The sequence below is a fragment of the Carassius carassius genome, chromosome 8 (assembly GCF_963082965.1).
Source record: "Carassius carassius chromosome 8, fCarCar2.1, whole genome shotgun sequence".
NCBI lineage: Eukaryota > Metazoa > Chordata > Actinopteri > Cypriniformes > Cyprinidae > Carassius > Carassius carassius.
Window position 1 is genome coordinate 13,862,431 of NC_081762.1, and position 14,790 is coordinate 13,877,220.

The window sequence follows — 14,790 nt, forward strand, 5'->3', positions numbered from 1 at the left end:
AATTTATTAAATATCTCTTTTCTTTAGTATTTTATTTATTTGTAACTTTATTTTAGTCTATATTTTTAATGCATAATATTATTAGTAAACCATTTAAATTTTATGTGGTAGGTGTATGTGTATATGTTGTTCATGTGAAACCCAGTCTGCATTTTTATTTACATCTCACAATCATTACATCTTTTACACTCTGTGTAAAATACATTAATAACTTTAGATTATTCAAGTACAAAGAACATTTTGATCTGTTTGAAAAAAGTAATAAATGGAATATCGACTCCATCATTTAAATTTCAGTTTATTGCGTGATTAGTAGATTCTGAAGAAATGCGATCTGAATCAATCTGGGTATTTTAATATTTAGAGAGATTGCACTGAATCTAGGTTATGCATTTGTCAAATGATTTTGATGACAGACAGAGTCTTAAAGGCCGTTTTATATGCCTATGCATTTTCTGCATTAAAACTGTTACACCCTTTAGTCTATTTGCTTGCCTCCTGTTAGGAAAACAAAAAGAGAGACAGGGTGTGCTAGACCTTGATGCTGGGAATTTCTTGTTCAATTGAAGTTCTTAAATTGAACCATCTGCATCACATGAAAATGAATAAAGTAGCATTATCAATAAAATGCAGGACTGCTTTGCTGTGATTTGCATCATTTATTTCACATACAGGTGTTTCGGTAAAGTTTCTGAAGAACCAATTGTCCCTCAGTACACTTCAAATAAAAAGACAACGACAAAAGAACATGACAGATTTTTTTAAACGAGCACAAATGACAAAACAAAAACGAACAACAAAATACAACTCAGGTGGACATTAACTTAATAGTTCACTGTTAAACCCAAAGATATTGCCAGTTTCTGCTGACCGACTTGCCTGACATGCCCATGATTCATACAACAAACATTCAAGCCACAGGGCATATAGGACACCTATCTGAAGCCAAGAAATTATTCTAACTAATAATAAGGAATAATGCCAATTATAAAAGAGGGGATCATGAGAGTTATGAAAACATGGAATTCAAATGGAATCAGTAAGATTAAAATAACACTGAAATAATATACCGAAGAACATCTATTTAAGATTAAAAAAGCAACATTCACTACTTTGCAAACAACTTGTTTAGATATCATCACACAGAAACCTTTTGAATCCATTTTCAAATGTATACAAGCAAACTGTGAGAGAAATGACTATAGCAACCATGTTCGCAAACTCATCTTTCCATTTTAATAGCTAATCAAGGTTACTTCTTTAATATCAGCAGGCTTAATCAACTACGCTGCTGCGTAACTGTGACCTTCCATCTTTTATTATTAGGTCATGTCAGTAAACAATACTTTTATGCAATAATATGGAACCTGAACTGTATATACATTTGCAATCTGAGACCCCAGAACACTAAAATGTGATTGGGCACGTGAGTGAGGGACGAGGTGGTTACGAGGTGGACAGGGAATTAGTTGAGGATTGAGGAAGCTATTTAAAGCAACTGGAAAATATTATTGGCCGTCTGGAGTGATTCACTCTGGTTATATTTAGTAAGTGATGTCAAGAGCTTAGTATCGCTGATTGTTATACAATAAAATACTCAAATCTAAAGCTGGTTATGTGTGTTTATTCTAACATGTTTATTTTAAATAAGTTTATTATATACTGTGTTATTAAAAAAAAATCTGTTTCATCATTTTGGATAAAGATTCAAAGGATTGTTGCCGGATTTCACTCTGGCACAAATCAAATAATGTTTTCTCATTCTGTGAATTGTTTTAGAAGAACAAAGCATACTGGAAGATTTGAATGATTCATATGTGCAGTTTATTTGAGCCATTTTTGCTTGCCTTTCTCATATTTCTAGTTAAAAAACAAAAGATAATTGAGCACAAGTATGATGTGCAGCCCCACCACAGGCATGCACCGTGGGACAGCATGCAGAGCCACTCCAGACGGCACCGGGCTCTCACTAACTTCCTCCACAGCCACAGATTTGCAGCATCTGAACTCTCCCAAATTCGGTTACAGAGCTTTCTAGCAAAATGTTACCTTTACCACCTTGCTAATTGAGAGAAAGAGACAGAAGAGTAGAGGAGAGAGATAGTGGATAATGGTTCAAGATGTAACATGTTCAGGAATGTATAATAAAAGTTAATGAGTCTCCCTTAAAGAAAAGGCAAAAAAGAATTGCATGGAATATTACTGTATGTACGGATGCCACTTTTAATATCACCTTTTTAATGAATGTCCACTGATGTATGAAATTACAAAGAAAGGTGTGAGATGACATGGTATGCATGTGTTGCATGTTCACAGTATGTACTGTATTGAATGTGCATGCTCATGTGTGTCATGTCATGTGCTGTAGGGGATCATGGCTGTTTCCTGTGGGAGAATGGCAGGTCGGAGGTGAGAGGTCAGTGTCTAAGGGTCACAGTGAGCTAGAATGAGGTCAGACTCGGGGCAACTGCTTTTCAATGAATTCCTTCACAGCAGACATCTCCTGTAAAGCCAATCAGAGAGTGGTATGGGTGTTAGTACTAGCATGAAAGAATAATACAGTTTTACTGTAACCACTGTACTGGAGCTAAAATAATATTTTGCATGATTTTAGTTCAGAACTCATCCTGTTATTAGTTTACATGAAGTGTCCTATGGAAGCTTGCTTCTAACTAAATCTAGACAGTTCTTTGTAATATTTACATTACACTTTTAGGGAAAGAAAGACATAAAAGTTGTCACCCTTTAAATAAAATCAACTTTGTACCTTATTTACCACTAAAGTATGGAACATATAAGTACTTTTTGAAAAGGTACTGCCCCAATGACCCTGCTGTACCACTGTTTGGGATAGGTTATTCTTTGAAAGACATTTATACTTTCATTCATCAAGGATACATTTAAATGGATTTCGGTTTCAAATTAATAATGTCTTTTGAGCAATCTAGTCGTCAAAAAACATGCATCATGGTTCCCACAAAAAATTAATCAGCACAACTGTTTTCAACATTGAAAGCAATAAGATTTTTTTTTCTTGAGCACCTAATCAGCTTATTAGAAAAATGTGACACTAAAGACCGGAGTAACAGCTGCTAAGTGATCAGTTTTGCCAACACAGGAACAAAAGTCATTTTTAAAATACATATAAACAGAAAATAGTTATTTTAAATTGTACTAATATTTCACAATATTCCAGTTTTTTGATCAAATAAATGCAGCCTAAAAAGAAGTTAAAAAGTAGTGTAGTAATACAGTAGCAATAAAAAACTGCTAATCAAAATATGGGTAGGTCTAAAAGAATTCTGGTTTTGTTGATGAGGGTCTGTGAAAACTTGCATACTGAATTTGAACATGGTAAAACATGTTAAATTTAGGCTTCTGTGAGCATAACGGATGAGTCTCACCATAGGACAGGAGCTATGCATGAGATCCGGGTAGGTGAGGAAGGTGACCTTTTGTGGAGAAACGATGTTCTTGAGCTTCTCTGCCGTCAAGGCCCCGAACTGCACCGGGATCATGGGATCCATCTCGCCATGACACTGCAGAATGGGAGTGTCCTTGTTTGCACTCCCACTTGCAGCCTAATGGATAAAAAAGCAGATCCATATTGACAGACATACCGATTTACATAAACACATATTTACCCTCGCACAAACTCACTGCTGACATTTTTTACCTGTGGGAAAGTCTTGTGAAGGGGAAGCCAACAACTAAGTCCAACTACAGCTGCTAGTTTCTGCTGAGAGGTCAGAGCGGTGTAGAGAGAGAGAGCTCCACCCTGAAGAATACAAACAACAAAAGAGGAAGTGAAAAGCACCTGCCACGTCAGCCATTTGAGTGATAGTGCAAACTTTCAGGATGGATCACTTACCTGAGAGAAACCACCAAGAATGATACGACTGGATGGTATACCATTCTTTACCTCGTGATCAATGATGGCCTTTACTATTGAAGAAAGAGTGGTCTACACTTAGTGCTACATAATCAAATTTCAACATACAACAATATTCTCTGGCAAGAAGTGTCTCATGAACGTGACATGTTTCTTCATGAGGTTTTACATTTGATGAGCTAATTTTTGGAGGCTTGTTAGTGATGTGGAAAGCTGTACTCAGGAAACTGTCCCAATGTGCATGTTTGTACAAAAACAAATTTTGCTCACTGTTCTCTGCTGCTCTCTTAATCCCTGCTTCATCCTCCGGTGATCCTGGGCTTAAGCCCATCAGATCAAACCTGAAAAGAAAAACATTATAAAAGAATTAAGGGAGAAATCCAAGAGTCCAATAGTGAAAATGCCTTTATTTAGCATTTTAATCATAAAATTTTCCTATATTATATTATATCAAAAGGAAAACATGACAGTAAAGATTTTATATATATATATATATATATATATATATATATATATATATATATAAATCTTTACTGTCACTTTTAATCAATAATGCATATTTACTTAAAGTTTTCATTTCATTCAAAAATCTTTCTGACTGAACAGTAGTGTATACTTTATTAAATTATTTGTTATAAATTAATAAGTACAACCCGAATTCCGGAAAAGTTGGGACGTTTTTTAAATTTTAATAAAATGAAAACTAAAGGAATTTCAAATCACATGAGCCAATATTTTATTCACAATAGAACATAGATAACGTAGCAAATGTTTAAACTGAGAAATTTTACACTTTTATCCACTTAATAGCTCATTTAAAATTTAATGCCTGCTACAGGTCTCAAAAAAGTTGGCACGGGGCAACAAATGGCTAAAAAAGCAAGCAGTTTTGAAAAGATTCAGCTGGGAGAACATCTAGTGATTAATTAAGTTAATTGATATCAGGTCTGTAACATGATTAGCTATAAAAGCTTTGTCTTAGAGAAGCAGAGTCTCTCAGAAGTAAAGATGGGCAGAGGCTCTCCAATCTGTGAAAGACTGCGTAAAAAAATTGTGGAAAACTTTAAAAACAATGTTCCTCAACGTCAAATTGCAAAGGCTTTGGAAATCTCATCATCTACAGTGCATAACATCATCAAAAGATTCAGAGAGACTGGAGAAATCTCTGTGCGTAAGGGACAAGGCCGGAGACCTTTATTGGATGCCCGTGGTCTTCGGGCTCTCAGACGACACTGCATCACTCATCGGCATGATTGTGTCAATGACATTACTAAATGGGCCCAGGAATACTTTCAGAAACCACTGTCGTTAAACACAATCCGCCGTGCCATCAGCAGATGCCAACTAAAGCTCTATCGTGCAAAAAGGAAGCCATATGTGAACATGGTCCAGAAGCGCCGTCGTGTCCTGTGGGCCAAGGCTCATTTAAAATGGACTATTTCAAAGTGGAATAGTGTTTTATGGTCAGACGAGTCCAAATTTGACATTCTTGTTGGAAATCACGGACGCCGTGTCCTCCGGGCTAAAGAGGAGGGAGACCTTCCAGCATGTTATCAGCGTTCAGTTCAAAAGCCAGCATCTCTGATGGTATGGGGGTGCATAAGTGCATACGGTATGGGCAGCTTGCATGTTTTGGAAGGCTCTGTGAATGCTGAAAGGTATATAAAGGTTTTAGAGCAACATATGCTTCCCTCCAAACAACGTCTATTTCAGGGAAGGCCTTGTTTATTTCAGCAGGACAATGCAAAACCACATACTGCAGCTATAACAACAGCATGGCTTCGTCGTAGAAGAGTCCGGGTGCTAACCTGGCCTGCCTGCAGTCCAGATCTTTCACCTATAGAGAACATTTGGCGCATCATTAAACGAAAAATACGTCAAAGACGACCACGAACTCTTCAGCAGCTGGAAATTTATATAAGGCAAGAATGGGACCAAATTCCAACAGCAAAACTCCAGCAACTCATAGCCTCAATGCCCAGACGTCTTCAAACTGTTTTGAAAAGAAAAGGAGATGCTACACCATGGTAAACATGCCCCGTCCCAACTATTTTGAGACCTGTAGCAGAAATCAAAATTGAAATGAGCTCATTTTGTGCATAAAATTGTAAACTTTCTCAGTTTAAACATTTGCTATGTTATCTATGTTCTATTGTGAATAAAATATTGGCTCATGTGATTTGAAAGTCTTTTAGTTTTCATTTTATTAAAATTTAAAAAACGTCCCAACTTTTCCGGAATTCAGGTTGTATACCAATTTGAGTAACATGACAAATTAAAATTAATTTCAAAATGTTTTGTTTGTCCCTCTTTGCTTTGACCACAAGTATGTAACATATGACCATGTGTACAAAGAGCCTCTTGATTTTATTAATTTCCAATAAGAGTACAGAATCTGAAATGCTTCTTCATTTTACTTCATAAATTTTCTTTGTTTTAAATTTTTCAAAAACCTAGGCATTTATTTATTTTCTGGTTTAAATTACCACCGCACTTTATTTTTAACATACTAGATTTTAATGTTATCTACAGCAGAGGTAACTTACCATGAGGGCATAGTCATCTTCATGTTGAGTGTTACAGGGATTCGGGGTCTAGAGTCAAAGTATGATGGGCTTATAGTCAATAAATTACAGAGTAAATCAAGTGATACTAACATTTTTGAATTGCATAACAATCAACACATCAAAAAAATATTTCCCAGGTTTTGACTTACGCGTGTGGGCAGATGTATTTGATGTATGGCAGTCGAATAGATGTCATAGCATCAGCCCAGCCGTGTCTGTAATAAGTAACACCACAGGGTTATTTCTACACCAGGCCAGGGGGAATTGAAAGATCCTGCAACAGGCAGGTAATAAACAGAACGTACCCTGTGTCGCCCAAGCCATGAAGGAAGATCACCTGCGAAGTTTACAGAATATGATATGAAACGTATCTCTGCACAGCCAAAAAGAGGCAAGATTTCCTGTCTGATGCTGACGTTGTGGTTATTTTATTTAAAGATACTATCTCAATAGCAATCTTCAGCTTTTTTATAAATCGATTTGCCCTTTTCTTCCAAAAAAGATGGCAGCAGGCAGCCTTTTTGAAGATTTGGACTGTAAATGTGAATCTGAGGAACAGTATAGGTTGTATGTTGACTATTAAAAGAATGAACTTTGTCATCATTTAGTCACCCTCATGTTGTTCCAAACCTAAAAGACTTTAGTTAATCTTTGAGAGAGAAATTAAGACATTTTTAATAAAACCTGAGAGGTATATCTCTTTTTTAAAGTCTAGGTAACCAAAACTTAGAAAATCTAAGAAAGTCATAGGCATTGTAAAATAAATCCATATGAATAAAACCGTTTAATCCGAGTCTTGTGAAAAGACATGATTGCTTGATATGATGATCAGATCTAATATATTCACATATACATTACACATGATAAACACAGATTTCTGTGCATGTCTTGTCAACAGAACAAACCTTATAGCTTTTCTTGCAAAACGCAGCAAGTGTGAGCTTCCAATATGATATACACTTCATTTGAGATGCCTTTATGACCTAAATCTTCAAATCTCTTCTTCTGAATCTATTGGTTACCTGGTCTTTCAATAGAGGGACAGAAACCTCTCAGATTTTTATTAAATCTATCTTACTTTGTGTTTTAATAATGAACGAAAGTTTTACTTACTCACAACAAAAGGTGTAGTTAAATTACTTTTCATGATTAGGTGAACTATTTAAGAAAACTTAAAATAACTGATTTGGTTTATTTGGAGGCTGGCCTGTGCAATGCTGATGAATAAACTGGACAAGATTATCATTTAGTTAATGATTTGACTGGTCACTCACCACAGCCGTTTCCTTCTCCGTCCCAGGCACGGTCACGGCTTCAGAGAGCAGAGGTACAGACATGTTGTTGCCACACATACAATGTGAGGAGTGCTTTTAGGAAAATACAGAGACAAAATGTTCAAATTTAACCAGTACAACATGTTTATTCAAAATAAAAAGGCCCAGGCAATAAGTGTTGGATACGAACCAGACGATTTTAGAAAGAAACGGTCAGCAGGCTGCAGAATGATTAACAAAAGTTGGTTTAATTACCAGTGTTGCTTACTAAAGTCTTTTCAACTAGCAATTCATGCCCATCTAAAGCTAAAAGTGCTCTATTGCACCTGTAGCGCACCTAGATGTGAAAAAGAAAGAGCACTTTGGAAGGTAATGTAAAAATGACAGGGCGATTTAACCTACTGGATAAGCGCTGACGCTTATGTTAATCATACAGACAGAGGTTGATTTTCTGCTGGTGGCTGCGCGGATCACAAGTTTGTACTTGCAGACATCTGCTTAATATGAGTTCTCAGAAAACTGTTTCTAATGCTGCCTAAAATTAAAACCACAGGTCCCTGTTTTCCTGGAATCACATGACAGTCCTAAGACATTGAATCTTGACAGCTACAGGAGGCAAAACACTCCAGTTTAATGGTTTCATTGGTCTTTGAGTGGCCTGGGGGACGGAACAGAGTTTAAGCCTGAAGTGTTTCAACACTTCAATGAACTCCATGTGCCAGACTGGTTTTATGGATAAGTCTGCTTTTAGTACTGCACATGTTATCAAATACTTCCATCAAATCATCTGCATTCTCCACTAAATACTAGAAAAATACACTTTAACGAAAGTGCATGGTCTCCATATGCATTTGATTACACCATGATTTATATACATTACTAAATGACAGTATTGATAATCTCTAATTCGCCAGTGCGATAATCGTCCTCACGAATTCTATGAATACCACGATCATATTAAAAAAAGAATGGGAAGAAAGGGATGGGCAGAAAAAACAAGAGAAATGGGCGAAGCTTAACTCATTTTTTTTTTTCAAACCCGGCGGAATCAAGGACAGGGTTCATGTATAAATAAAGCCACCAGGTCGATTCAATAATACTCGAGCGACATGATCGCAGTTAGGCAGCTTAATCCTGTTTCGCCTGTATGATTGTCACAATGAATCCACAGCCTCGTCGATGGAGCTATCTGGCTCTCCGACACCCCCGCGAATAATCCCACAATTACGCTACTCAACAACAAGCTAGCGCCTATGCAGCTAGCGATAAAGCCAAGGTCAGGGAGTAGATTAAAATTTAGGGTTCAACCAGGAAAAAAATAGATATAAAACAGCGGCCCACTGTTACAAATGTATTGACTCACCGCTTGCTATCCCAGGTCACAACGGAACTTCCGCTCCTTCTACCGGAGAGGGGCGGAGTCATGGCGCTGTGACGTCACCGTGTTTGTTCAACCCATAGACTGTGGTTGAACCGCGTGAGCAAATGTTAAATACGGCTCTAAACATTTTTAGGTAGCAATCTGTAAATAAAACATTATTTTGTTATCGTAAGGCTACAACGCAATGCAAAATGTAAATTTTCTGAATTGCGTATTTTGTACAATCACAATAAAGGTTAAAGACTTTAGAAGATAATTTTTGTCACTTAATTTTTAAATCTATGAAACACCTACCACAACAGACCGCATTATATATATATATATATATATATATATATATATATATATAAATTGTCTATTATTTAGCCCATCACACACCACTACAGCACTTTCTTTGACATTTGGGCCCATCTGTAACACCTTTTAAGTCAAGAAAACCGTTAGTTATGTAAAATATATAAGCGTTTTCTGGAGTGGTTAATTGCAGAGGTGGAAAGAGTACAAAAATATTCTACTCAAGTAAAAGTATCATTACATTAATGAAATTTTACTTAAGTACAAGTAAAAGTACCAGTCTAAAAATCTACTCAAGTAAAAGTAAAAAGTAGCTCATTTAAAATTTACTCAGAGTAAAAATTACTTAGTTACATTTTAACAGTGGGAGGGAGTCAAAAATGGGACAGGCCAAGGGTGTTAAACTCAGTTCCTGGAGGGCCACAGTCCTGCACAGTTTAGATATAACCCTAATTAAACACACCTGATCCAGCTAATCTAATCATTTATGTTTATTTGAAAACTACATGATATGTGTGCTGGAGCAGGGTTAGAACTAAACTCTGCAGGGCTACGGCCCTCCAGGAACTGAGTTTGATACCCCTGGGATAGGTCTATTAATCTCAAACTAGTTGTTTTTAATTAAAGGAATCAGTTATTTAGAATAATAAAACATTTGGGCTGTTACCAGGCAAATCATTATCAACAAACTCATCTTTTAATGCAGAGGAAATGCAGAAGATTCATTGGAAGTGGCATTTAGATGTATTACACTGTTTAGTGCAGGACAAGAATGCATTTAACCTGCAGTTACAAATGCATGAATAATGTTTTGATATACAAGACATAAAATGTTGAATACTCATTTGAAATGATAAGAAATTAATTATTTAAAAAAATCAAAAGATACTTTAAATGTGAAATTAAAATGGCCAGTATGTGTCAGCAAGTCACTGTTAATAAGTGAGTCATTGCGATTGAACCGAATCATTTAAACGGTTGATTCATTCAGGAACGAAACACTGTCACGTTGCTCAGAGACGCAAAACTGTGCTTTGGTGGCTGTGTTTGGAATTATTTTCTGTTGTAGAAATAGAGCTAAAAAGGCAATATGGTGTCTAAAACGCAAGTCTCTTAATTAACTTGTTTACTGAACTGTTATATATATGTATGTATATATTCATGATGATTTTTGGAGGAAAAGATGGCATTCTTTGTGTGATTTTGATTTAATATATGAAATTATATAAATATGTGAATTTTCTGCCCCTATATCTTCAATTCTGTGATCATTCTAAATGCATTTTAGGAGACTGAATCACACAGTGAAAGAACGCACTATAAATGCGCGTGCACATCATTAAAACAAAAATAGCACACTCCTCACCACTGTCTTTTTGGCTAATTTGTGCAAAACCTCTTGCTAAAATGTCAAAGCTTCATTTTAACCACCAATGCAACGATGCAATTATTTAGCTTACCTCTACATTCTTGCGAAGGGTTGATGTCTTATCGAGATTTTATAAGCTGCTAGTTTGGTCTTCCTAGGCAAGTACAGCTTACACTGCATAATAGAGCATACATATGGCCAGGGGTTCACTTCATTTCCTTCGAGTTCAACATCAGAATATGACGGGGTTTCGTTTTCAGCGGTGTCTGCACCACTAACGCCTGTTTTGTCCGTCTGTATCTTTCTTGTGATTTTAGCGCCAGTTTGCCCTCCTGCCCATTTACTGCCGTAGTTTCCAGGGAGCGATTTATTTTTTTTATTTTATTTTTTTTACTCAGTAATTAATGTGTTTTAAAATGTAGCGAAGTACAATACTTCAAACAAAATATACTTAAGTAAAATTACAGATTAAAAAAATTACTTTAAAAAGTATTAGTACACAAAAAAGCTACTCAATTACAGTAACGCGAGTAAATGTAATTCGTTACTTTCCACATCTGGTTAATTGTATTACAGCAAAAAAAAAATAATAAGAATAAATAAATAAATATGATACAGTGAAGAGCAATAGATTTTTAGCGATGTATGCTCAAATTGTTTGTCCGCTGTAGACGATTATATGTGAATATGAACTGAAACTGTAGAAGTGCAGCATTAATTAACTAATAGCAGGATATTAGAAGTTGTAGTAAAATGTGTAATGTGAAATGCCAAATGTAAAATTAACCAGGAAATGTTCTTTAAAGCTCAATTTTTACACTTTGAGGACTCGATAAAAACACATTTTGTGGTTTTTAATGTCAGATTTTTTTTACCCAAGACATTGTAAAAATGAGAACATGAACAAAATGTTTAATGTTTTTTTTAAGGAATAGACTTTGTGCACAGCTCATCTGTTCTGTTTGTTGAAGCATACACTTTTTATTTGACAAAAGCATACATTAAGTAATTATTCTTATATAGCTTTAGTTTTATTGGCATATTAGCAGAATTGCAGATGAACAAACCCTGGTGAAGAAAACCCTGTTGAACACATCAAAGAACACATAGGCTCTCTCAGTTCATCATCTGTTATCAAAACTCAAGCACACTTTTGACTTTATAGTTTCACACAGCACACGTGAGATTTTCTCTCCCCCATTTGTCATGATATGAACTGTGTTTGGGGTGTAATAGTTTCCACTTTGTGATCTGCTGGGTTGGCTGCTGCTTCATAGTTGCAGATTGTGATTTCATGCCTATAAGCCTGAAACAAAGATAAAAAGACACTAGATGAAGGTGACTGCAAAAATACAAATGCTTCTGGATTTCTTTACCTCGTTTTTCTCTCCGAAGCAAAACAAATATTAATAGAAACAGCAACAACAGCAAAATATTGTCATAATATGGTGAATCTTCCATCAGTTATGATGGAGTTGTTTTTGTTGTCATAGCAAAATATGTTTTATTCAATACTGACCTCTGTGTACTCTCCCCGCAGACCAATGTAATACACACGAGTGGATTCTGACCCAAAGTTTCGAGGTATGTGGATTGATAAGTGCTCCACATTGGAGAATCTCGCAATCCTACATAAAACATTTGAGCATGGTCAACATAGATTTATAGTGTCTAACATACGGGATGTTCTTTTTAATGTGCTTATGTTTAATATTTAAAATTGCTTACTTGGTTGGATACTCAAGCTCAGCAAGCGGATCCCTGTTTAGACGAAATGCTTGCTCTGGCTCTCTGCTTGTATCGTCAAATGACATTTGAGGGATGTTCTTGTACCTGCTCAAAAAGTACCCAGCTGCACACTCATTCATGGACATTGTAACTGCATTATTCCTATGTGATGCTGCAGAAGATTTTATGAATTGTTTTATACAAGCAAATTCACAATCTAATTTTAGCAAGAGCATAGTTCACCCAAAAATTAAGCTCTTCTTCAGGCCAACCAAGATGCAGGTGTGTTTGTTTCTCAGTTTTTGATCCGAGAGCTGAGAGTGAGATCTGATTCTGAGAGTTTTTGATCAAACGTCTGATAAAAAAAAAGAACTGTGGATTATTGTGATGATTTTATCAGCTGTTTGGACTCTCATACTGACGGCACCCATTCACTGCAGAGGATTCATTGGTGAGCAAATAATGCAATTCTAAATTTCTCCAAATCTGTGTAGATTAAGAAACAAACTCATCAACATCTTGGCTGAGAACTAATTCAAATTTTTGTGTGAACAATTCCTTTAAAGCAAAATATATTAAATACATTAAATATATCCTTTATAAAACTATTTGCATAAATCATTTTGCTGCTTTATTATATATTTTTTAAATTTCAAACAAAATGTACAACAATAGACAAAACTAATTTACATTTTTTAATATTTAGCCTTTTACACAAAATTTTCTTTAATAGTTTAGCAGCGGCACTGTTATCATTATTAAATCAAACCGCTTGGATACTCAAATTCAGCAAATAGATACCTGTTCCCAGTTGCAACACTTATTCATTCATGTAACTGAATAACAGTTCATATTCCATTGCACCCATATGTGACACTGCAAATCTGTGTTTTATTTTATTTTTGTATTTGTATATATATATATATATATATATATATATATATATATATATATATATATATATATATACATATTTTTTTTTCTTTTTTTTTTTTGTTGTGAGTGCAAACTCACAGTCTGATTTCAGCTGGGTGTGACTCATCATCTTCTCCAGAAATAATGATCCCTTTCAGCTTCACGCTACCTGTAAACCTGCAGGTTTAACCATATGCACCAACTGTATCCATTTCTGTCGGTAAACCACTTAGTATTTAGCCAAATTATATTATATAGACGAGAATTAAGAACAGAAAAGAAACTGAAATGGATTCTTACGGTATATTGAACAAAAGCTCCTCGTCAGCATCGCTTTCGACAAACTGAAAATAAAACAGGAGACATAACGTTACATTAAAACAAACAGAACATCAATCTTACGACCGAGTTTATTAACCAGAATTTTTCATTTCATTTTCTTAAAGATATCCGTTGACTTTTACTTAGAAGAGTTCTTATAAAGTAAAATAATCATACATGTATGCAATTAAGTTAAGTACGTAAGTAAATAGAGAAGTGTCTTAATTCGCAGTAGAATACAGTCAAACTGCGAATTAATCTATTAATCTACTAGAATCTACAGGATAATTTAACGTCTGTGACAGCTCCTGCAGAACTAAGCCAGGTGAACTGGTACCTTTGTCCTGTCAGTGCGTTGATCCCAAGGCTTGAACACCAGTTTACCGTCTCCATCTCGGCTCTCGTTCAAACACTGAAGCTTCTCGATGTCAATGCGTTTGTACAGCTCGTATTCCACTCCTCGTTCTGCTGGCTCGTGATCGCATTCACAGCAGCCGTGACTTTGTCCGCCGCCGTGGCCGTGACCGTGTCCAGACATGGCGTGAACTTGCAGCTCGGGACCAAAAAAGTTCTGAAACACTTACAACTAAGCTTACTAGAGAGATACGTACAACTGCTCTAGTAGCGGATTCTGTGGCATATGCTAAAATCGTACAGTTACATAGGTGGTAGAAGTGGGAAAGTAGACCACGCAAATACAAAACGTGGAACTTGATTGGACCATAAAAAAACAAGAGAACCAATGTCGCATTCTTGTGACGTATTAACGTCTCATTGGTCGCTTCACGTCATCGTAAATAAAGTGGAAAGAAAAAAGCTGTGCCTTTGAAGTGATCCAGTTAAATGAATATTACGATATTATTTACTCGGTCTAATGTTGTTTTAAACCTGTATCACTATCTTTTTTAGGTTTAACGCAAAGGTTAGATGTTTTTGGTATAATGACAGCCACTTTTTACCGTGCTTAGTGCTGCACTGATGAAAAGGAAGTCATACAAGTTGGGAAAACACGAGAAAAATACATTTTAGGTGATAGGACAGAGTGATAG

General features: G+C 35.8%; 2 protein-coding genes across 2 annotated transcripts; both read right to left on the bottom strand.

Annotated features, from left to right (window-relative positions):
* Positions 1 to 639: 639 nt before the first annotated feature.
* lypla2 (lysophospholipase 2) lies at positions 640 to 9,158 on the bottom strand. The gene is made up of 10 exons (XM_059556254.1): positions 9,097 to 9,158; positions 7,734 to 7,826; positions 6,765 to 6,796; positions 6,609 to 6,674; positions 6,439 to 6,486; positions 4,163 to 4,233; positions 3,872 to 3,945; positions 3,677 to 3,778; positions 3,405 to 3,581; positions 640 to 2,503 (listed from the first exon to the last, which is right to left on the bottom strand). Exons 2-10 carry the CDS (start codon positions 7,809 to 7,811, stop codon positions 2,453 to 2,455), a joined length of 699 nt encoding a protein of 232 aa, XP_059412237.1. The 5' UTR covers positions 7,812 to 7,826; positions 9,097 to 9,158; the 3' UTR covers positions 640 to 2,452.
* A 2,575-nt stretch (positions 9,159 to 11,733) lies between these two features.
* On the bottom strand, positions 11,734 to 14,484 carry LOC132145332 (PITH domain-containing protein 1). The gene is made up of 6 exons (XM_059556257.1): positions 14,079 to 14,484; positions 13,721 to 13,764; positions 13,520 to 13,597; positions 12,506 to 12,610; positions 12,297 to 12,405; positions 11,734 to 12,083 (listed from the first exon to the last, which is right to left on the bottom strand). The coding sequence occupies exons 1-6, from the start codon at positions 14,277 to 14,279 to the stop codon at positions 11,982 to 11,984; spliced, it is 639 nt and encodes a 212-aa protein (XP_059412240.1). The 5' UTR covers positions 14,280 to 14,484; the 3' UTR covers positions 11,734 to 11,981.
* Between the last annotated feature and the right edge of the window lie 306 nt (positions 14,485 to 14,790).